Source organism: Leuciscus leuciscus (assembly GCF_965113295.1).
Source record: "Leuciscus leuciscus genome assembly, chromosome: 7".
NCBI lineage: Eukaryota > Metazoa > Chordata > Actinopteri > Cypriniformes > Leuciscidae > Leuciscus > Leuciscus leuciscus.
In genome coordinates, this window is record NC_138731.1 from 26,563,249 (window position 1) to 26,586,688 (window position 23,440).

At 36.8% G+C, this 23,440-nt stretch overlaps 1 protein-coding gene across 4 annotated transcripts in view; it reads right to left on the reverse strand.

Annotated features, from left to right (window-relative positions):
• Positions 1–23,440, reverse strand: part of tmeff2a (transmembrane protein with EGF-like and two follistatin-like domains 2a) — a 62,406-nt gene that overhangs the window by 15,297 nt on the left and 23,669 nt on the right. For 2 of the 4 annotated variants that reach the window (XM_082174911.1, XM_082174910.1), the window contains exons 3-4: positions 18,284–18,434; positions 12,617–12,643 (exon numbers count right to left, since the gene is read on the reverse strand). In XM_082174911.1, coding sequence (XP_082031037.1) covers positions 12,617–12,643; positions 18,284–18,434 — 178 coding nt within the window. The remainder of the gene's footprint in view (positions 1–12,616; positions 12,644–18,283; positions 18,435–23,440) is intronic. The other 2 variants (XM_082174913.1, XM_082174912.1) reach the window with 1 other exon arrangement.

The following is a 23,440-nucleotide window of genomic DNA, read 5'->3' on the forward strand; positions in this document are numbered from 1 at the left end:
ATGTAATTATTTTTTTTAAACAAAGGGATAGTCTTTTTTGTTTGTTTGAAAATATTCAATGACCATTATTGCATTGTTGCTAGCCATTACTGCTAGTTCCATATAAATTTCATGTATCTGTCATCTCTACTCGTTATTTTTTTACTTATTTTACTTTCAGAGGACTTGATTACTCATATTTTGGATGGATAATTTTGAAGTTGAGTATAACATATATACAAAAATCCCCAAAATGTAATATATGACTAAACATTTTGAAAGGATGTATATTTCTACATTTGACCTGCAAACTTGTCTGATAAAAACAGTACCAGGCTCTCAATGTTCCAATCATGTAGTCATCAACTGAGTCTTCACCACATTGGGTCCATTATAACCCACTTCACACAAATAAGGCTCTGTGAGTAACCCCGTCCAATTGGGAAAAGCATGTCGTAAAAACCCCTCTGGCACTTTGCCTCTTCTATCCACACCTGACAGCATAGAAGACCTTGCCAATGACCCATTTGCGCATGTAATTACAGCAATCCGCTGACGACGGTGGCGCAGAGCGAAGGTGTCTAATTTTGTGGAGTGCTCCCAAGGCTCTTTTCTTCCACTGGCAGACAGCTTTTGGAGAGCGTTTTGAAAGCCAGATGAGGGTTTGAATTGGCAAGAGCAGTAAGAGCCAACGTGCGAAATTCAGGAAAGAAGGCCTGAAACGGGCTGCCCTTCTTCTAGGGATTAGGGAAGAAGAATTAGGAGAGGAATTACGGCTTAAAACTTCATTTTTTCCAGCTTTGACCAGATTAAGTGCTGCTCGCTGAAAGTCTTCCATTGAGCGCCTATAAGACCCAGCAGAAGATCTACGAATCAGTTTCACTCTGGGTTATTACAGTGCACTAAGGTCAACCATGTAAAATAAACACACAGATTCCATATCACTCAGAAAGACTTTTACCATCACATATAAATTAAATGTATACCCCCCACATAAGCACCATTTCACTTGCATTTGATACAGCTGTGTTGTGTCTCTAGAGCTCTCCATTATACTCCCATGAAAAGTGCTACGAGTTTCAGAGCCTCTTACATTCACACACAAACCAGCACGTGTGCTGATCTCCAGCTCTGACTATGATCGGCCCCTGATGGCACCCATAATAGCACTCGTGATGGAGCCACTCTCAGTAATATAATGGAAGAAGAGTGCAGGGGAAGGAAAGGAGATGAAAAGTAGAGGATGACGAGAAATGAGAGGAAAAACAGGATGGAATGAACACCATTTGATGTTTGTGGTATGTAGCACAGAGAACGAAAGAAAGAAAAACAATACAACCAAGTAAACATGACAATGACGGAAAGGGTTCGAAAACAGATCAAGAATAAGAGACAAAGAGACAGACTGAAAGAGAAAAAAAACACAAAGGGACAGAAGAAAACATCTCCAGCAGCCAAGCGGCGGTCGATGGACAGTCAATAAAGTGTCACTTTCTGCAAGCTAAGAAGCCAGCCTTGATGAAGGGATCTGACCAGGATTGAGGCTGAAATTAACATTTGAATTAATGGCCATATCAATTAGTGCTTTACCCACTGGATGACCTTCCCTAAACCACACTCTCATATGAGACCCTAAAATACCACAGATAAAAAAACAATAAAAAACATTTGATAAGGATTTCTTACATGCATAGCTGTGGAAAAAGACTGCTGAATTTTGAAACTTTGAAGGAAGATAGGCTCCAGCTTTCTGCTATATAACAAAGCCTACATTAAACTGTTGTGTTTCCACTTCCTTGTGGTCTTTATTTTCATGAAATGTTGAAATGTCCATTAAAGGATATATATATATATATATATATATATATATATATACAGTATAGTTTTTCATGACCTTTTTCATTGATCATTTGATCCTCAGAAATAAACAGGCAGGTTTTGCTGCTGTGCAAGTTTTGCAGTTTAATTTCAATAAATGGATTAAGAACATAAAGCATGTGTCTTAAAAGATCAAGGAGCATTTGATTTCCTTATACAATGACCTCTTTATGCCCCCCAATAAATTCTCCCAGCGCACCCCCTGCTGCAGTGAATCATGTTTGTCCGAGCAGAAAGATGCTGGCACCTTGTCTTTCCATCTGAACTCCCAGACACAGTGGGGTGGCACAGAGAGCAGTTGAGATCTTCCAGCACTGTTGGTGCCAATCTTTGCCATCAAGCCCCACTAATCCTTCTGGCACCACAGTGCCAATCTTTCACTCCAGTTTTACCCGCTGATCTTTAGAAAAGATTCAAATCAGTAGTGCAATGCAAGCTTCTGGTACACAAGTTCTATCTGCTAAAGGCTATTGCAGAGAGGATTCCATAAAATATGATGGAACTTAATATGATCTCTTTCATAAAAATGCCATGTTTCATTCACTTTGTTCTGATTGTATATTTATAAAAAAAACAATGTTATTTTCCCTAAAGCAGATCTTATGAACTCATTTGACGATGAATGATTTAGCAAGGACGACGTGAGGTTTTCCACCTCAGTAGAACAACAACTAGTTTTTTTCTCTCTATCAAGTTAAAGGTCATTTCTCAGCTCAAAGGAATATGAAGTCATTGCTCAGAGACTTAAACCAAATTTAGATATTGGCCTTTAACAACATCTGCCCACCAGGGACCTTTTAACACCCAACAGATGCACAAACGAAACACAAATGAAAGCATCAGGAAGGTGAAAGGTTTTGTTAATGATTTTCAGTTTTTTTCAAGGTAATTAAAGTAACAGATTTCCAATAACGGGAGAATATGTAAAAGTATGGTATTTGGGGTAAAAGGCACCCCTGCTGTTGGGGAGAAAGGAACAATAATTAACATGATAATAAATATAGCTGCCTGACTTTTACATTTGTTGACATGACATGGTTAGATGGGAAATATCATAAGAGTTGGGTATATAACACTTGATGTATCAAGTGTTTCCATTCAGTGTTTTTTATGTGATATCCTAAAATAGTGACTGAACCTTTATGTGACAGGAATACAGTACACACTAACAAACACTCAAACAAACACACACCACAACTGTTTTTGTGCTAAATTTAAAGTCCTAAAAGAAATACAATATGTTTTTTGTCACTTTAAATCGTTCACTTTATTCAAAACTGATTATTCTTTGTTCTTCAATAAAGTTATTGCATAAATTAGATAGTGTGGATCTTAATTACCTCCCCAGCTTGTGTTACTGTACAACTCACCTCAGTACTAGGTTGTAACAACAGAACTCTTTGTATTTGACATAAGCTCATATAGGGCCCTATCTTGCACCCAGCGCAATTGACTTTGTACACAATGTATCATTCCTATTTTGCACCCAACGCACAGCGGACTTTTCCCTCCACAGACGCACGTCGGTAAATTAGGGAATTAACTCCCGGGGGCGGTTCAGCGAAAAGAGTCCATGAAGATGTGAAAAAATAGGCATAAATCTAGCTTACACATTTAGCCAAATTATTATACGCCTGTTTAACCGAAGCTAATTTGGGTGGGTTTCTCCCATCCATACAATGTCACTTCTCTGTCTTTTACGGCCCTGACGAGAACGTCGGTCTCCTCGGCTGTGAACCGCTCTTGGCGTGCGCCTGACGATGACGCTCTGATTGGTTTATTTCACGTTACGCCCAAACCACACCTATGAGTAATGTAGCTACTTCAGACCAACCCATTTTAGATTTGCGTCGGGCGCAAGAGTCATTTATCCCGCCGGTATAATAGCAACAGCGCCCGAGATCCGCCCACAAAGTTAATGCGTTTCGCGTTTGATACTTGCATTTCAGATCGTTAAAATAGGGCTCAAAATTGTGTAGTACACATCCAAGTGAGTTTTGTTTGTAGTAGACACATGTGGCTAATGTGTATCAAAGTTTGAGAGATCTATAACAAACAACCACTGAGTTACTGATGCTCAAACAAAAAGTGTTACTTCCATCCCCATTCTCCTCTATGCATGTATATATGCCTCTAGGATTATACTTTTATTTTGAAGCGTGATGTAATCAGCAAGGTTTAACACTTGTTTTAGCAAAGTAACTTATTGACCGGCGAGTAGGTGGTCCTTCACTGCTATGCTGTAGCATTACACTATCATTTGTGAACGTGGTCACATGTTTCTGACACTCTGTTTGGTTTGAGTGATTTGATCACTTTGGAGCCCATTTGCACCAGTAACCATTGATTAGATTACAGAAACAGGGTCTATAAACAGAAGGCACTAGTAGTCAATAATCCTGAACCAGCTGCAAAAAGCCTTAAGAAAGTGGACAACAGATGTTAAAATATAATCATCCATTATGCCTCTAGCCCACAAATAACCCCTACCATGTTACAGCAGAAATGTGAAATTATTTTCCATTTCAAAACACCTCCAGCTCCAGCACAAACTCCAGACTCAAGCCCAGCGGAGCTCCTCGCTTCTCTATTTTGATTTTCTATTCAAAGACAGATAAACAAACCACCAACCTCAGCGGATTTTGCAGATGCATCCCAGGATAAATGAGCCTTTAAGAATTGAAAGCTATAAACAACCAAGCCCTTAGATGTTTACATTTCAAACACAGAGGTTTGTCTCCAAGGAGTTCAGGCTTAGCTAGTTCCAGTAATTTGGGAGATGGAGACTGCTGTTATGATGGGTATTCCTGCACCACGAGGGTTGATGCTTTACTGGTTTTAACCAGAACAGATTGCAGTCGGTTAGTTTTTAGTGGCACTCAAGAAATGAAGCTCACTATTATCAGAGAATAGTGTTCTTGTAAGATCCATGACTGGAAAGGGATTAAACTCCTCATAGATGCAGCCGCTGAAAAACAACTCTATTTTCCCCACTTACTGTATAAATGCTTCTAGTGTTTCCTTCTGTCTCCTTATCTTTCTCTCCATACATTTCTTTCTCATCTCCTGGACTGTAAATCTCCATTTTCTATGTTGATATAATTTATTCTGTCTATTTGCAGAAAAAATTGAAATATCTCTTTGTCTGCCATTTCTGTTTGGTTCTACTGTATGTATATAAGCCAAAATGAACTCTGCTCTTTTCTTTCACTTTCTCTTGTGACCTTGGGGCCATTTTGTCACTTCCTGCCATGGCTCATCAATCACAATGTCTCCTGACCCGTCTAGAGCGCTAATCTCCATATAATCCCACCATTACCGTGAACGGCTCATCTTTTTGTGTCTAGTGTGATTCCTGTTCATCCTCTCTGCCACTTTCCCACTTTCTCCAGCCTGCCCGTATCATTATATTGTATTTCCCAAAATACATTTTAATAGAAATCCCCTTCTGCCCCAAGGATGACCCACATTAAAACAGCACATTTATTTTTGAGCGACAGAAGGTTCAAACAGCCCCAATACACCTTTGTCTCATTTGATTTGGCTCCTTCCACGTGTGCCTGAGATTTACATTTCATCTGTGGAGACCCTGACTATATTAATAACTCCGGAGGTATTTGTCAGAGCTCGGAACGAATCACGAATGAGTAGATGCTGCCATAAAATGATTGCATTTTCTCTTGTTGGGGCTGGAAATAGCTTAGTCTCTGAAATGGGTTTTCACAAAGGCAACAAGGGCAAATCTATGTCTTGTTTGTGATAAGAACAAAGTGGAATATGAAGTCATTTATATTTTCAATGTTATTTTCAATTTTCATACTTTAAGGAAGCGCTAAATCCCTTTCATTCAGCTATGGAGAATAAGAACACACACAAAAAAAAGTGCTTTGAATTTACATGATTTGATCATGCACATCATTCCACACAAATCAATTAAGTTTACTTATTGTTTTCCTTCTCGGTTTAGTTCAATAATTCTCTGTTAGAAAACATAACTTGTTCATGTAAATTCAACATGATGGAATTGTGGAATGGAATAATTATATTTTAGTGACCCAATTCAGCAGCCTCAACATGCCTTTATGCTTGCCCACGCCATGATCCATTTTCATTTGTGTCACATTACTAGATATTACTAGATTACTACCTAGCTATCTACCAAAAAGCATGTTACCGCATGCTAAATAATAGCTCATTGACTAAAGCAATGTTCTTCATGGAAAAGCAATGTTCTTCATGGAAACTGTTCTAAATCAAATCATAATTGGACATTAAAGTCCCCCCTTTCTAAATTTCAACATTTTACTCTTCAAATCAAGTTAATTATTTTTATTTTTTTGTAAATGGCCCGTATTCCTGTCACAATCAAGAAAATAGCTTCAGTTTAACCAAGTTAACTGAACAAGCAGGAATTTTTTATTTTTTTGCACTTTATGAATTCTGAGAGAAATAAAATAACAGAGAGAGTAAATTCCTGCTTTAGCAACTTCTTTGCAATGGAAGCTCAAAATAAATGTAGCGCTACACAAAGGTGAGAGGAAACATTCTCCAAAAACCAGTCCACATAAGTAATTCAATACAATATCTGTCTAAAATTTGAATATCTGTTTTTCCTCTTTATGTTTTGTTAGTTAATATAATGTAGTTTTTATGTTTTAATCGAAAGCCAAGATTTCATGCAATGTGCCACATATTGACAAATCATATATGATTTGGTTTGAGCTATAAAGGGCCATATTGAGTATTCGGTTACATTTTTTCCTATACAAAGTATATTAAACAAATCGTTCCATAACAGATGAAAAAAAAATAACATCTTTCCATAACAGAAATAATTATTATGATAATATTAATTTTACTCAGTCAGATTAACAATTAAAATAAATGTTCCATCCTTCAGTCAATGGTTTAAAATAGATTTCAGTCAGTGCTTAATTTGTAATTTGCCAGATCAAAAACATAAATTAGGAAGGCGCTGTGACCGACACTAACCATTCAGCTTCAGTTTTCCCAGAACATACAATGACTTCACTAAACGGTGATGGCACAACTACTGTATAAGAGCATCATTCACAACCTGGTGTATTATTTTGTCATGTATAAAGCTACGTTAAGACCAAATATCATTAGTTGATCAGTGATACTCTCTCTCACCGATGACGATGTTGCCTCTACCATTACATTGGTTTCTGTCTGATCTAACTCTTGTTGCTTGTGTCTGCTATCCTGATTAGCAGGGCCTAAAATGAACACTCCCCAAGATCCAAAGTAAAAATCGGCATTGTCTCACTGCACGCAAAACAAGTTAGCACCAACCTATGAGAGTGGTTTTGAACTTAAGACAGCTGATTGGTCAAAAATATATATATAGTACATTGAGAGCCAACAGCAAAACATAACCCCCAAAAACATTTGCATAAACCTGTGCTTACACTGTCCCACTCACACACACATTCTTTTACCTTGAAATGCACTTGTTAATGCCATATAATTTAAAAACAAATACCCAAAATCCAAAAGCGGAACAGGATCCAGCTTAAATTAAGCACTGGATTCAGTCTTCGATACAGTATATAAACTCAATAATCCATGATAAAACACTACCCTCTCATTGAAGCTATGGACAAGATATCCCAGTCCAAGAGCTTTTCAATAGGGCATTTATGAACTTATATGAAATGAAATTATTTCCGTTGTTATATTTTAAAAGCCTTTTCCAGCCGCAATGCCAGATACTGATAAACACCATGTCTAACTCAGTGAGGACTGTAGTACGGAAACAGTGCACATGTTCACACTCAGCTTGAATGTTAAGCACGCAAACTCTGAGCACAGCTAGACACTTTTCCTTAGTCTTCACCTCCCATTCCAGACGGCACTGCGCCCGCCTTTATCGCAGCAGCTGAAATGGGGAGATTAGATTATTCTCTTTCTCATTCCTCTAAGCTTGTTACCATGGTGATACCACGGTGACTGAGGAAGGTCCTCACCCGGAGACGGCTGTGCAGCTGACTATCGTCACCTCAGGAACGTGAGGTCATTAATTTCCCTCTGGTAAAAGCTGCGGAGTGTTTTAGAACATTTTAAGGCACGACTTAACAACCATTTTATGTGAAAGATCAAACACGGTCAACCGCAGCTGCAAAGACTAAATAAATACACAACGAAAACCCAAAGCACACAAACCAACTCCCTTAAAGACTGCTTCCTGTGTCTGTATTGATTATAGAAAATCTACCAAAATTAAAAACATAATGGATCCTTGAAGCAGAGCCCTGGATACACAGTAAATGGATTTCATTTGGAGGTAATTATAAATAATGAAGTGCTGGTGGAGCCGTACTGCTGCAGTTTTGACAGCTGAAGTGATACAGCGATTAATCATTGAATAAAATCAGGCGTTCCTTGCTTTACAGTGATGGAACACAGATATTTGCTTCTTGAATTAAAAGAGAGAGAAAAATATAAAAAAAATAACAAAATACAAACAAATAAATAAAGTTTATAAAATAGATAAATAAAAATAAAAAGTTAGTTCTGTCAGGAGAACCCCAAAAAAGGAGAAAACTAGTGATCAGCAAATGAACATATAGGCCTTTGTCACAGTCCGCCTGTCGTGACATCCTGCTCCGATTAGTAGCGTAAAGGAATTTCCGCCTGCAGAAGAAAATTAAACTAATTTAGTTGAACTTAACAATAAACGTCATCAATATTGTTTATTTAGACTTTACTATGTAGTCATTTTATTATTTTATTGTAACATTATGTAAGAGACACTGCCGGTGTTCTGCCAGTCATGAGATTAACTAGCAGCACGCGGCTCAAGTTACTACCCAAGGAATCATCAGACTGATCTCATTTTATTTTTAATGTTATTTAGTTTATTTCTGCATTATATTCCCACCCATTATTTTCTACAGTATAATGCTATACAATCGTTGCACTCAGACATTTTCAGACTCATTTAAGATGATCAAACCAATTATTTCTTAATAATCATCTATGGGCGGAAAATATTTCTTTATAACTTCAATTTGATCTAATTATTAATGATTGCATCGTAAAGTATGAGCATGAAATTTTTTACAAATTATTGTTTAATACAATAAATTTCCCCCAAACCTTTAATTTAATCCCCTCAAAATAGACTTTAGTTGTAATTAATATTTTAAGATTTGTCTCATTTTAATGCACTTTAATGTCATATGTTGTTTGTTTTGTATTCTTACAGTTCTGCAATAAAATAAGGTGATCAGACTCTGAAATATTGTGCATACACAGAGTATAGCTTGAGCGCCCCCCTTTAAATCCCGAAATATGCGTCGGAACTGGTGTGTCTTTAGAAGAAGATCTGTGCTGAATTTTACATAAATAAATCACAACAATCACGTGCTATGGGCACAACCATTGATACAGGCAGCAACGGAAGTTTTTTTACACTCCTATTTGAAGCTTCCGCTTTTCGAATGCGGAAGTGTGATAAAGGCCTTTTGAGATCTAATGACACAATTTAAACATTAGGACTACAATTAAATTAAACAACAATACCACACATGCTGGTTTCACAGACAAGGTTTAATCCTAGTCCCAGACTAAAATGCATGTTTGAGCTGTCTTAACTGAAAGCAACTTGCACTGAGATATCTTAAAATATGTCAGTGCCTTTGTTTTGTCTCAAGATGCACACCAGTAAAGTTTTTTTTATTTCCTAAGGCATGTTTATATAAGATACTTAAATGTCCTATTTAACTAGCTTACTCCTGGCTTAATCTAAGCCCTGTCCATGAAACCAGGCGTTAAAGTTGCAGTAAGTGATTTCTGAACATCATTGTTGAACACTGTTGATATCTGAAATCAACCCAAATCGAAGATGAAGAACAAATTGTTGAACATACAGTACATACGAGTATATACAAGCAAGAGTTCATGTTAGTCACCAGCAGCACAAACTCAAAACCAATGTTACTCACGTATATGGAGCAGAAACAACACAACCTCAGGTCTCTCCAGCGCTGGAAAGCTTTTCTAATATTAACGCGGGTCCTAAAGCTCTTGCCTGATCATAACCCTTCTTTTTCCAGTGATATTCCTCTGACCTTTTCTCTTTTGTAATGTCTCGCAGTCTTTCTTCAAATCCGCCCATTAGCACCTGCTACTAGATGGCATAGCTTCACCTTCTGATTCCAAACAGCATGCTTTTCCATTAACGACCATTCCAAACTATCTGTGTATTCATGTAATGCAATTTTTGTGTGCAAATGCGCAATAAAGACCTGGTGATGAGAATAATAATATATTAATAACTTGGTGAATAAACTTCATTAGAATCAGAATTAATATCAACTGCTATGAAATGTTTGATAATCAGCAGACAGCCTAATCTCTTGCCATCAACCACAATAATCATCTGTTTCTCTATATTTCATTAGTCTAGAATGTAAATAGTGTTATGCTGCATGTAGCATGTCACACTCAAACAGCCTGAGAAGCTTCTCTCTGTGCTTTGCCATAAGTGACCAGCAACATCCAGGCCCAGTATGGCGACCCATATGATTTATCTGCAGCCATTGAAATACATTTGATTTTTATCACACCGATGGTGCTGTGCTTACCTTAATGCCCTTCTCTCTCACTCCCTTTCTGTTCCATCCATAAACTGCAATCATTTACCCCAGCCTTTATCGCCCTCATCTTTCTCTTCCTCCTCTTTACTTATCTTTCTCTTTATCAGCCTTCCATTTCTCTTTCCCTCTACTTTCCTTTCTCCACCCATTTTATCGATGTGCACGTTCTCCGGTCTCTTATCACTCTTCTTTTCTCTTTCTATCCATATTTTCTCCTCTCCCCTCATCATATCGTCTTCTCCACATTCACTGCATTGAATCTATTTTTCTGGTCTGTAGAGAGCTAGTTATTGTCATCTACTAACATTAAGGCATTAAGGCATTTGTCTAACAAATATCTACACATTCTTAGTTGGTATACTTGTTAAATGAGAAGTTCATGATGAATTAAGTCCTTCATAAGCACTATTCCGGGAGGAAAAGTTTTCTAAACCAGGACTTACAAACTTTTGTCATGGAACCTGAATATAAAGGTAGCTATAAACACCCATTTATGTAAGGAAATGTTAAGTGCAATATTTTAAAGTCAACATGCTGTTTGCAAAATAATTGGCTTTTATACTGTTATAGAAGTGAAGCCAATGTTAACTATTAGAGTATCTTAAAAATATTGCATTAAATAATCACTTTTCTACCCCCTGTTAAGATCACTAAATTCAAGGCTTTTGGTCATACCTAGGATATCCAGAACCACCAAAGGAGGGAGAGCAATTTCACATTTGGCTCCAAAACTCTGGAATAGTCTTCCTGATACTGTTCGTTGCTCAGACTCGCTCTCCCAGTTTTAAACTAGTTTAAAGTCGCATCTCTTCAGCCAGGCATTCATATAATCCTACAGTTCAAACTACAATCCGGCCTCTAGCTCATAAATGCCAGAGGAGAACTGGCCCCCGACTGAGCCTGGGTTCTCCCAAGGTTTTTTTTTTCTCCATTAGGTCACCTGATGGAGTTTTAGGACACCATTAGGTCACTTGATGGAGTTTTTCGGTTCCTTGCCACTGTTGCCTTTGGCTTGCTCAGTTGGGGATATTTTGGGGATATTTAATTTAATTTTATCAATCAATAAATTTCTCTTGAAACAAACTTTGTTGTATTATTTTAATTTAATACTGTGAAGCTGCTTTGATACAATCAGTATTGTGAAAAGCGCTATACAAATAAACTTGACTTGACTATTAGAGTGTTGTAAACAAGCTTGAAGAGAAACATCATGGTATTTTTACTGTTTCTTTAATCAAATAAATGCAGCCTAGGTGAGCATAAGAGACGTCTTTCAAAAACATTAAAAAAATCGTACCGACCCCAAACCTTTGATTGGTAGTGTATATGTGAAATTATAATGATGTATACAATTAAGAGAGAAATTAGTGTGAGAATCTCATCCCTGATGCTGCTACTACAATTCATGTTCTGACACAATTGACATACCAACAATTAAAATTTAGCAAAAGATTCATTTTATAATGAAGATAGAACAGGCAGCACAACAAGATATTTAGCTTTAGTTACAGTATTCAATCACAGACATTCCTATCCGGATGGGATTCAATTTCTCTAAAAACTCCAAGTACTGTGAAATATAAATTTACCTAACCTCCTCAGGGAAAATAGTCCCGTCCAAATGACACATATACCAACCATGCTGCTGCTATTTGCAAAAAAGCACAGACCACATCGAGCAAACAGGAAATGGCTGGCAAAATAAGACCACAATAAGCAGCAGTATAGGGGGAGGTTACACTACTCAATTAGCGGATGTGGCCTGTTCGGTCAAGAGAGAGGAATAAAAGGGTTGACTGGAAGAGCGAGAGATTAAATCAAAGAAGAGTGACACATTTCAAACGAAGCTAATATACAGTTTGAGCCGCAGACTGTTCTACTGTCAGTCAGACATTGCACTTTGGGGGAAGAGTGTAATAATTCTGTTTATCTGAACAATACGTGAGTGGGTGTAATTGAATCTCAGTTTCAGTGGGCGGCTTGTGGAGGAGAGCAGATGACTGCTGACAGGCCGAGAGGAAGTGAGTGTGTGTTTATGAGCATCATTTGTGGGAAGTGTAAACAAGTGCAGAGTGATTTAATGAGCATGCACACAAATGTCCAAATGGGAAAATGTTTGAGCTGGTTTGCCTTACCTTCATCTCCTGATCCTGAACCAGCCTCTATAAAACACAAAAAGCAGATAATTAGATCAATGTCTTCTCCAACGTCTTTATATCATTTTAGTGAATCCACCAAGGGTCAAAACTAATTTAGAAAGCATTTCTCTTCTAGTTCTTTATCAATCTTATGCATGCCGTTTATAAGGCTTTACGTTAACTGAGAGACCACATTAAACAATTGTCACAATACAAAATATTTAAATTATTTGAAATAAACTAAAATGTTGAAATAATTGTATTGTGTGAGATTAATATCTAGTCTGATGGTTTCTATTTGATAATTTGATTGATCTATTTGATTTTTTGTTTTAATGTCCATTATTCGTGGACACTACACTCTTTTTTTTTTTTTTTGCAGTGATGCCATAGAAGAACCTATTTGGTTTCCACAAAGAATCTTTCAGCGATCGGTTCCTAAAATATATATTTTTCTTTCTTGGGGTGCAGAATATTTTACAATATTGGAGAACCATTTACAACAGAAATATTGGAAAACGATCGAATTGGAAAATGAATGGATGGATGGATGGATGGATTAAAACATGTACATTATTGCTCATCTGGGTCTCTGGAGTCCGGGCATACTATTCTAATATACATTACAGATATGGTTCTGTGTATATGAACTGTGGGAGGATCAAAGGTGAATATGTGACCCATTTGGCTTCTGTAGGCAGAAGTGGGCTGTACAAATGATACAAGAGGGAGATATTACAAATGCATACACTCGAATTCACCACAGTCTGATTCAGATTCAGTGTTTCAACTGAAACCATAGAAACTATAACCACAATATTGCCACAATATTTGGGACTAAATAAAGTATTATAATGTAAATTACAGTATGTCCTCTGACTGGATATGAAGGTACAAAATGACACTCAAGTGAAAATGAGGGAAGGGTAGTCTTCCGGTTTCACTCAGATTAGTTTCTTATTTTTCCCCTGGCTTTTTTAAAAATACTCTACTCTATTGCATTGCTGTCTAAATTGTTTATATGCATTTTTTTTGTCTATTTTTAGCAAGATTTTATACAGCACAGTGGTCAACTACTGTTGTTTTTAATGTGCTTTATAAATAGATTTTGATTTGATAGCAAGATAAAACCATATGCATCTTCAAAGTTCAAACACATACATACTACAATTTACCTGTGTAGGACTATGTGTTAGATCAAGCATGAATACCATCCTCAATCCCTTAGACAAAATAAAATGCTCTATTTTTAAAGAAAATCACCTACGGAAGCACACTCACACACACAGAAGTTCAAACTGATTTATTTGCTGTCAGTTTTTCTAATTGCCTGACAGTTACGTTCTTGAATCAGAGACATGTCGCCCACAATCTGTCTTTGACCATCTAAAAGATGCTCTCTAGCCATCTGGACATAAAACGCTCAGCTTTGGCTTTAATACAAAGAATAGGTCTAAACCAAATACTTTCACATGTAGCCTATATTTGATATGCTTGCACAACAGTATCACCTGTGTACGTGTATACAATTAGAAAATATGACTCATATTAACTCTCTAAAGCCTGGCATATAAATAATAGTAAATAGGAAAAAAAATATTTAGTAATAGTAAAATAGAAAAAATAAATAAATAGTAAATAGATATACTATCTATTGAAAATTTAGACAGAAAACATGTACATTTATCACGAATAATTAATTAATATGTTAGCAAGAATATTATTAAAATCGAATAGATTTTTATTATAACAGAGAGCAGGCTGTATACAGTACATTATATTTTATGTACTCGTCATGAAACTAATAACAAAGATGACTGAAATAAATATATCTAAATGAATATTAGAAAGCTATGTTTAAATAGGATATCTATATGGGGTCTATATATCTATATGTTAGTATATATATAGGGGTAAAACTATTTAAAATATAGTCTACAATCAACAACTAAAGAATGCATAAACATAAATCATCAATTATAATTTTCCATCCTTGTATTAAATTCAAAATTCCTGATAGAAACTGAAGACCTAAAAGACAAAAACATAAAAGCATTATACAGAACCAATGAATCTGTCCAGAAGCATTGGATCAAAAAAGTGGAAAACCTTCCACAGCCTCAAAAAATCAAGAAGTTCCCTAGTACATCAAAAAGACTATTTCACAGTGAGGATGGAAGTAAAGCGAGACGAACAGCCTGTTTCCCGGCACACTTCTTCCTGTGAGACTGGACTCTGCTGAGTCTGCGGGCATGAAACAATGGCAGGAGTCTTATTTAAAGTAAGAGACCTGCTTCTCATTCAGAGGTATCAGCGGGTTACGCATCTCCCCTTTGTCATTTATCAGGAAGAATGTGTGATGAGGTGACTTTGCACTTTTCCTCGGGCTCCCACGATGCCACGGGTTGAGCAAAACTTGAGCTCGTGGCTCAGAGGCAGATGGTCTCTGTCAGCAGAGACAAATGCAGCTGTGATTTAACATGCCACGACCGCTGTTACAACACACAATTACCTATTTCAAGAACAGCACGCTTGACAGACATGTACATCAAGTAAGATCAGTACCAGGCACACAGAATAATTGATAAAACAGCCTGTTGAGCTTGCAGTCCTCCGTTTATGTGAATGTTTTGAGAAAGAACTAGACATTTCTTGGAATATGAAGCATACTCCCTGCATATCAGCTACTTTAGCACTATTTGGAGTGCGATTACGCAGAAAGGCTATCTTAACCTCCATTTCTAATGTCGAAAATGAAGTGCCTACTCCTCTCTACAGTTACGCACCACTAAGCTAATGGCTAGCTGCCCTGTGCCGCACTGAAAACTCAATATAAGCACTGGCCCGTCTCCTTAATCAGTGCATTACTCACACTGATCTTACAGCAGCACAGCGGTGAACTCGCTACCGTTTTTGAGGTAAATAGCCCACTTATCAATGCCAGAAAAAAGAGAGAAGCATATACTCACCTCTGTGATACTTCTCAATATTTGGCACAGTGTCAGCAGAGCACATCAAGGACTCATTTTGGGAAACTAAGCAACACTCTAGTAGCATTTTAGTAGCCAAGTGTGATGGAGGAGAGGTTTGACAGTAATTGAGGTGAAATTACTTAGAGGGACAAGGGAATAACAGGATTTCACCAAACAGTACTGGAAGTGACTGTTGGTGAATGGGATTACAGCTAAATTTAGTGACTAGTAACTTGTAGACTTTAAATATTATCTAAACTTTTAATGCATACAATATACTTTGAATTGAAGGATTGTAACTGACAAGCACAATGACGCTTCTGATGCCATTCAGCGTCACTCAACACATGCGGAATGGTATTCAGCACCATGGAGAGCACCCAACACAGAACCAAATCTGAAGACTTCTTTCAAAACATTTAAAAAATATTACTGACCCCAAACTCATGATCGGTAGTGGACATACATATAAATGCATCTCTGTAAAGCTGTGTAATGATTGAGCAATTGCAGTCTGATTTAACTCAAAAAACAACAAAAACTGTGACAGATGAATGCTTTAACACATGACTGTCCGTGTTTACATGCCAATGGCATTTCTTAAAGGAAGAGCAGCATTTAATACTAAGAGTCAGACAGAGAGTGGAAAATATGACATACTATAAAAATGTAATATGTTGTGATATGACGCCTTTAATACTTTCTCCAGTTATTACAATCAATGTTCTATTTCCTGGTGCATGAAGGTGCTCACTTTCAGTTATGATATTGATGTATGAATGAAGACAGAGGAGCCAAGTTGCAACCAGCCTTGGAGAAATAAAGAAAATAGCAGAGTGTGATACACTTCACTTATCTCTGTAGGTCATCTGTCAGCCGCTGGATCATTTGCCAGGGAATTAGTGGAGAGGAAATCAGTGTCAAAGAGTTAGATGAGCTGGTACAAGCATCAGAACTGTGAGGCAGTCCATTTCTCTGTCTCTTTCCTCAACGCCCTCAGGGCTGAAAGTGTGAAAAACTCATCCGGCTGCGGGTATATTATTTTGGTCTAACATAAAGCTCTTTTTGGACAGAAATCAGTATTTTTTTTTTCAGATTTAATCCTTGATATAATGATTCATGTAAAATGAACTATTAAATCTGAATTGAACATAGTCAGAATTTCAAACATCAAACATGAAAGTCAAGACATTTATAATACAAAAGATTTTTATTTCAAATAAATTGTTTTTTGAAAAAAGTTATTTTAAATTTTATTTCACAATATTACTGTTTTTACACAAATAAATGCAGCCTTGGTGAGCATAAGAGACTTCTTTCAAAAACGAAACAAATCTTTCCAAAACAAACTTTTGAATGGTAATGTAAATAACTTTATAAAAAAAATATAAATAATTTAAGCAATTAAACCCCTGACCTGTATGTGGATTTCATAATAAGGACTGCAAGTCCGCAGTCACAATATTGTAATGTATTTAAATGATCTTCATTTAGGAACTTAACTTGTCTCTACAAAAATATATGTAGTTAATTAGATTCCTCAATACTATAGTGAAGGAAACAAAGGAAATGAAGAAATATTTACAAAGTACCAAGCTGTTACAGGCAATTCAGAAGAACTAGTTGCCCGATTTGTGAGGTTCATGGAATCAAACCATTGAAAGGAATAAAAAATAAAAACTCCAGTTTTCTGAGACACTTTGGAAGTAAACAAGATCACAACTGCAATTGTAGCTTTATTTTCAGATTTATATCCATGAGGTACTTAAACCGGACTGGTCTGATGTACACTCAATGCATGAACATAAAGAGAGAAATAAAAACAAAAGATGACAGGAAAGTGTTCAGAGAGAGAGACAGCCAAACAGAGAGATGATTCAGTGGCGCCATTCAAGCATCACAGAGACAAAGACTCTTGTTTTTTGCGTCTTGTTTCAGTAAATTAGCTTTTTACCTTAGAGAGCACCTACAGACAAGTACATGCTCGAACATTCAGGAATAAATGAGAACCAACATCCTGCTGGGATTGAATTATGACTTTACCTGTATACACACAAACAGGCACACACGACGAGAAGAGAACATTTCATTCTCTGGATGCTCCATAAGCACAAATACTTGCCTCCCACTCTCTCTCCTCCCTAGAGATCCTTTTTAGAGGTTTCAGTGTGTTTAGGCACTGTTTAATGGAGTCTGACTCAGCAACTCCCAGAGCACCAAACATCTGCTTTACTCTCTGCAATATACCATTAACTGACCACAGAGCACACTTTCGCTCGTATCATTTGGTTTTTGCTTTGCCTTAAACATGCAACACCCATTCACAATCACGAACATAATATAAAAGGAAAAAGGGGGATGTTTATCTGAAATAATTTCTAACAACAATCCAGTCTTGTGGAACAGCATTCATGCCTTAAAAAGCTCAGAATGCAGCTCACTAGGTTTTAAAACATAGCAAAGCTTTACACAAAGCAGTAATACACAGCTCTAGCCTGTTAAAGGTATTATGGGTATTGTCTGACTGAAGTATAACATGTTTAACACAACACAGATATGCCGCTCTGTCTGTTTCAGACCACAGGGATGAATAAATTGAAATTCTGCTCAATCTGATAACTTCATACTCACAGTTAAAAATGTAATTGGAAAATGATTAGGCTGTGGATTAACCTTCAAGAGACATACGCACCAAACCCACGACTGAACGTACCAGCTGGACAGGATCCTTCAGAAACCACCAGGATCTCGGTTTGCTGTTTGCAGGCGTCTCTCCGCAGAAAACACTCGTTTTCGTAGTTTTCGTTGTTGGAGCCACACACAGGAACATAATCGATGTTGCACTGAAAAAGAAGGGATTTTAAGCATTAGAAAATATATGAGAACAATATTAGATTAAGAAAACATGGGGCCAAAATTCAAGTCAAAGATTACAAGCATTAGTAACAAAAGACATTTGGATAAACACGATTATATATTATACGTTTTTAGTATTACAACTATCTGATTATGTTATTTTGTATAATTTAAATATAATAAAAATCAATAAATAATAAAACATTAATTGAAACATACTTGGTATTAATATTACGAGTAGCTTTAATAAAAAAATAAAAAAATCCAATTCATATTTTATGCAAGTATAGCATGAAATTGGAACAAAGGAGTCTTTCTTTAAGAACATGTTGTATTATATTACGCAAGAATAATAATTAAGCATGAAACTGACCTACATATCTCTCACAGCTTAATTGTGATGTTTTAGCACCGCTTTATTTTGGGAGTTTTAGATGAGCTTAGAATAAGAATTGTGTGATCTGAATGCGAATTAAGCTACTGTGAGCTCTGAAGGGTCGAAATACAGTCTGCCAACTACACTGCCCACGTTCCCAAAGCAGTGGAAAAAAAAGATTACAGTGTAAGAAAACGCCAGGGAGGAATAGATCACAAAATACCGTGAAACATTTGCAAATTTATGTTATAAAATGTTATACTTTTAAAGAGGAAATTTAGGTTTGCACAATATACGCAAAAATGTTATCCAAAAAAATAGAATTAAAAAATAGAAGCAAACAATGGAAACAACAAAATAATAATGCTATTGCAGACTTTTAAAATGATCTGACAGAAATAACAACAACAACAACAACAACAACAACAACAACAAAGGATTAATTAGGCTACACATCAATGTGAAAACAAAAAACCATAACAGGGTATAACATAAAGGCCATAACATACATAATGAATAATTAATTAATTCAGATTTAAATTGATTAAATCTGTATCAGAAATAATTTCATTATCAGTTCATCCTCAGAATTATGACAAACAAAATTATTCAAAATGAAAGACAAAAGAAAATCTACTTCAATGCACAAAAAAACTTCTCAAATATTCCAGTGAATCTCTTTAAAACCCACTAAAGCTTGACTTCATGAGAAGCAGGTAGTTTAAAATCACTGGGTGGCCTGGTGGAAAATGAAGCTGTTCCAAACCTCACGCAGGTATTTTGGAAGAGTCTGACCAGACCGCACACACATATGCACCTGGACACACAGAGACACACTGTGTCTGGTCCAGCAGGCAGGGTCTGTCTGGCCCCTGGGGAGGCAGGTACAGTGCAGGGCTGCAGTGGCCTGTCAGCTCACATGTTGGCTGAGGGACTGTGTGGCTGGAAGCCAGCTGGTTGGCAGGGGTCACAGGAATAACTGTGCCCATCGATTCTGGAGCGGGATTTGTACTCGCTGTTTTATCGGCTGAGAAGCAATATTATGCAGGATGAGAAAGCTCTGAGCCAACACTGGCAAGAGATCCAGAGAGAGTGGAGTGAAATAGGAGGAACAAGGGAAAAACTAGGTCTACAGGAGATGATTATACTGGATGAATAGAAATGAGTGGAATACAGCAAAAAGGAAAAAGACAGACATGAATGAATAAACATTTTTTTTTTTTTTGCCACATATAGAATTTAAGTTAATTTTAGAATATATATATATATATATATATATATATATATATATATATGTGTGTGTGTGTGTGTGTGTGTGTATTGTGTTTAAAAACACAAGAAGAAGGGTGGGGGAAGGAAAACAATGCAAAGTCTATTGATACGTTTTTTAAATTTTTTTTTACTTGCACGCCACATCTTTGCAAAGCACGTGAAACTCTATCAAACACGTCCTTCTAGCGCATGTATGCATAGAAAATCAATAGAAAAGTAGTGCAGTGGAATGCACAAATAAGTTCTGTGTGAACGGCTCCTGAAGCTGTTTACACTGGACGTGTCGAAGCAAACGACCAAAATCCATTTGACCTTTGTGTTGGAAATGCAAGAGCGTGGAGGAAACCAGAAATAGAATGGGTCATCTGTTTACTGTTGGTGACTTGTTGCGTTGCAAATGACAGTATTCAATGATTATTATGGATTCTGTTTCCTACTGAATTGTCGCTCGCATCTGGTGTAGACCACATTACTTTGTTTGGTACTATTTTTGTTGGTCAAAGTCAAAACAAATACAAACCACAACACACAGTATTTAGTTCCCGAATTAATCAGTGATTTTGAATGAATCAGTCAAGTAAATAATTCAATGACTTCAATTCAGAAAAACACTCACTGTAGTTAATCATTTTAAAATGTTATATATGAATAATGGATGGATTGATATGACTAAACATTCTGGGGTTGGTGTGCCATAGTGGTTAAAGATCTGGGTCGATAATAAAAAAGTTGTAGGTGTGAAGGGTGAACATTGCAAGGGCCAATCTTTGATCTAATGCCCTTGAGCAGTGACAGATTTGTTTTCCAACTAAAAAAATGATCATTCAACAAAGGTCAAATGCGACTTGAGTTCTCTTTGATAAAAATAATCCACAACTAGCACACCTGAGACGGAGAGTGTTAGAAAAGACTGAGTGACAGTAAAATGCAACCGAGACACCCGAACAGAAAAACAGAGTGAAATCTCAGAAGAGCAAAGTATTGAGATGATCTCGAAATAAACATAGAAAAAAAATGAGAGGAGGAGTAGGAAGAGAGAGAGTGAAATGGATATTACCCCCTTTTAAATCTTTTCCTTTTTTGACATTTTTACAGCTTCAAGTGTTCAATCAATCTTTTGGCCTGGCATGATGCAATAGTGAGAAAGGCTGGCCAGCCCCAGACAGCCCCCAGCATGCCCCGAGAAATGCCTGTTTTGCAGAGCCCCTGCGGTTTAGTCCTTTTAACTTTACCTCTTGAGGGGAAGGAGTGCATTAGCACTTCATCTTTGAGGAAAAATAACTGGTGATTATGATAGAAAAGTTCATTGAAATAAATTGAGGGCAAGCAATGAGTCTCTGACACACTAACAGTTAAATGAGCAGACAGAAACTTCAGCTACAACAAAAAACTGCTTTTCACTTGCAGGTCAGATGAGTAGGATTGAAGTAGCATTCTGATGAATGAAAGGACCTCGAAAAAGCTGAAAAGCAGGATGATAGATTTAATACACATATATCTGTCCCATTCCACTGCAGAAAATGTTTGATCTTTTCAAAGTTAGCCATGATAAGAAATAGCATTAGACAAGCCTTTTCTTGTTTGCAGACAACTACACATCAGTCCCAGAATTTCTAATGTGCCGTTCACACTTGTGTTCTTGCATTTAAAAAGCAATGGACTGAAACGGGATTGAACAAATATGGAACAACGATAAAGATGACTCATTCTGCACTACACAGATTATTGTCCAATCAGATGAGCTTAGAAAGAGTTTGACCCAACCCCCTAAATTATAAATATCACCTGCAACTAACTAGCAAGTAGCAAATCATGGTTCACAACTGTGGTGTATAAACCAAAAGATACTGGCTATCCGTCTGCCTCCTTATCCACCTTCGGTTTCAATACAGAAGTAAGCTTTTTCATGTGAATATGTGAGACTTCTGATTTATTAGCGGTTATAGATTAGAAAAATAACAAAGTCCAGTGAACAGGAAAAAGATTACATTACAAAACAGTGTATTTTCGTAAATAAAATAAAAATAATATTACAAACACCAGTTTAACTCTCCATAAAGGGGGTCAAACTGACCTGGCATGCTGAGATTTCTTTAATATTTTGTTTTAATCTAACCAAATATGCCTAAATTAGTTTAGAGTTTGTTTGGAAAAAGTACAACTGCACTTTAAAAAGAATAAATTTCATATTTTGTAATGCATATACAGTATAAAAGGAAAGTGAACAAATAAACATGTTTGATATATTAAAACTTTTGTGTATCTAATATTATTTTAATCATTTAATTAATATGACACTTATGTTTTTGAAGAAAACCATTAATTCCAATTCAGGTCATTTTTCTTTATGTATTCGTGTAGGTTTTTTGGTTCCTGCATTCTAGGGTTAACTTAAGACAAAGTGGGGGAGAAAAGGAAACTGTAAGGGACACGGTGAGAGAAGTACAGGCATAGGAAGGAGCAAAAAGACCACAGAGATAAAGAAACATGTAAGTGACGAACATAAGGCCAGACAGCATGTGTTCGAAAGCAATCTAACGCATTGAGCCTCCCAACAGAGGCCAGATACACAAACACTCATGGTGGAGGCCCGACAAATGTCTTCATCCAAAAAAAACTAAATGACTCACTACACAATTTGGCTCTTAAGTACCTTTAAGTCAAGTCAGTTTACTGAACTGGCATCTCTGTAACACCACAGGAAGGTGTATGTAGATAACAGGCAAGTACAGCTCCTATTTGCTTCAGTAGGGGAAGTCTGAAATATTACTACCAACTTTAAGAAATAATTAAAAACTCATCTTTTTAAACTGGTTTATAATGATTAAAGTGCCCCTATTATGCTTTTTCAAATATTACCTTTCATGCAGTGCATAATATAGCTGTTTGTGACTGTAAAAGGTCTGCAAAGTTCAAAGTGCACAACAAATAAAGTTATTGTCTCCTAAAAGAAAGAATAAATTCTGGACTGCCGAAACGAGTCATCAGTAATTCCAGTCTCACTTCCTGTTATGTACCTACGTAACAATATAACAGATTTGCCAGGCTATGATCTTCATTGGCTGCCTGCGAACAATGTCTACTTTGACCCGCCTTCAAATACTGTAGTTGCTGAGGCCTGGAAGAGTTTGGTTCGTGCTGCCAACAAATGCAGAGGAGACGCTCTTTTCAGTGCTGCAAATCCACTTTGCATGCACTTCAAAAGGATGAAGACTCACGCTGGAATTGATATGGAAAAACTGATGCCATCATTCCTGTTCGTATACTGTGTATCATGCGCTGAGGAAGCCATATGGAACAGAAATTGTGATATGGTAATGATCGTTTTGTCTCTGACTCGTGCTA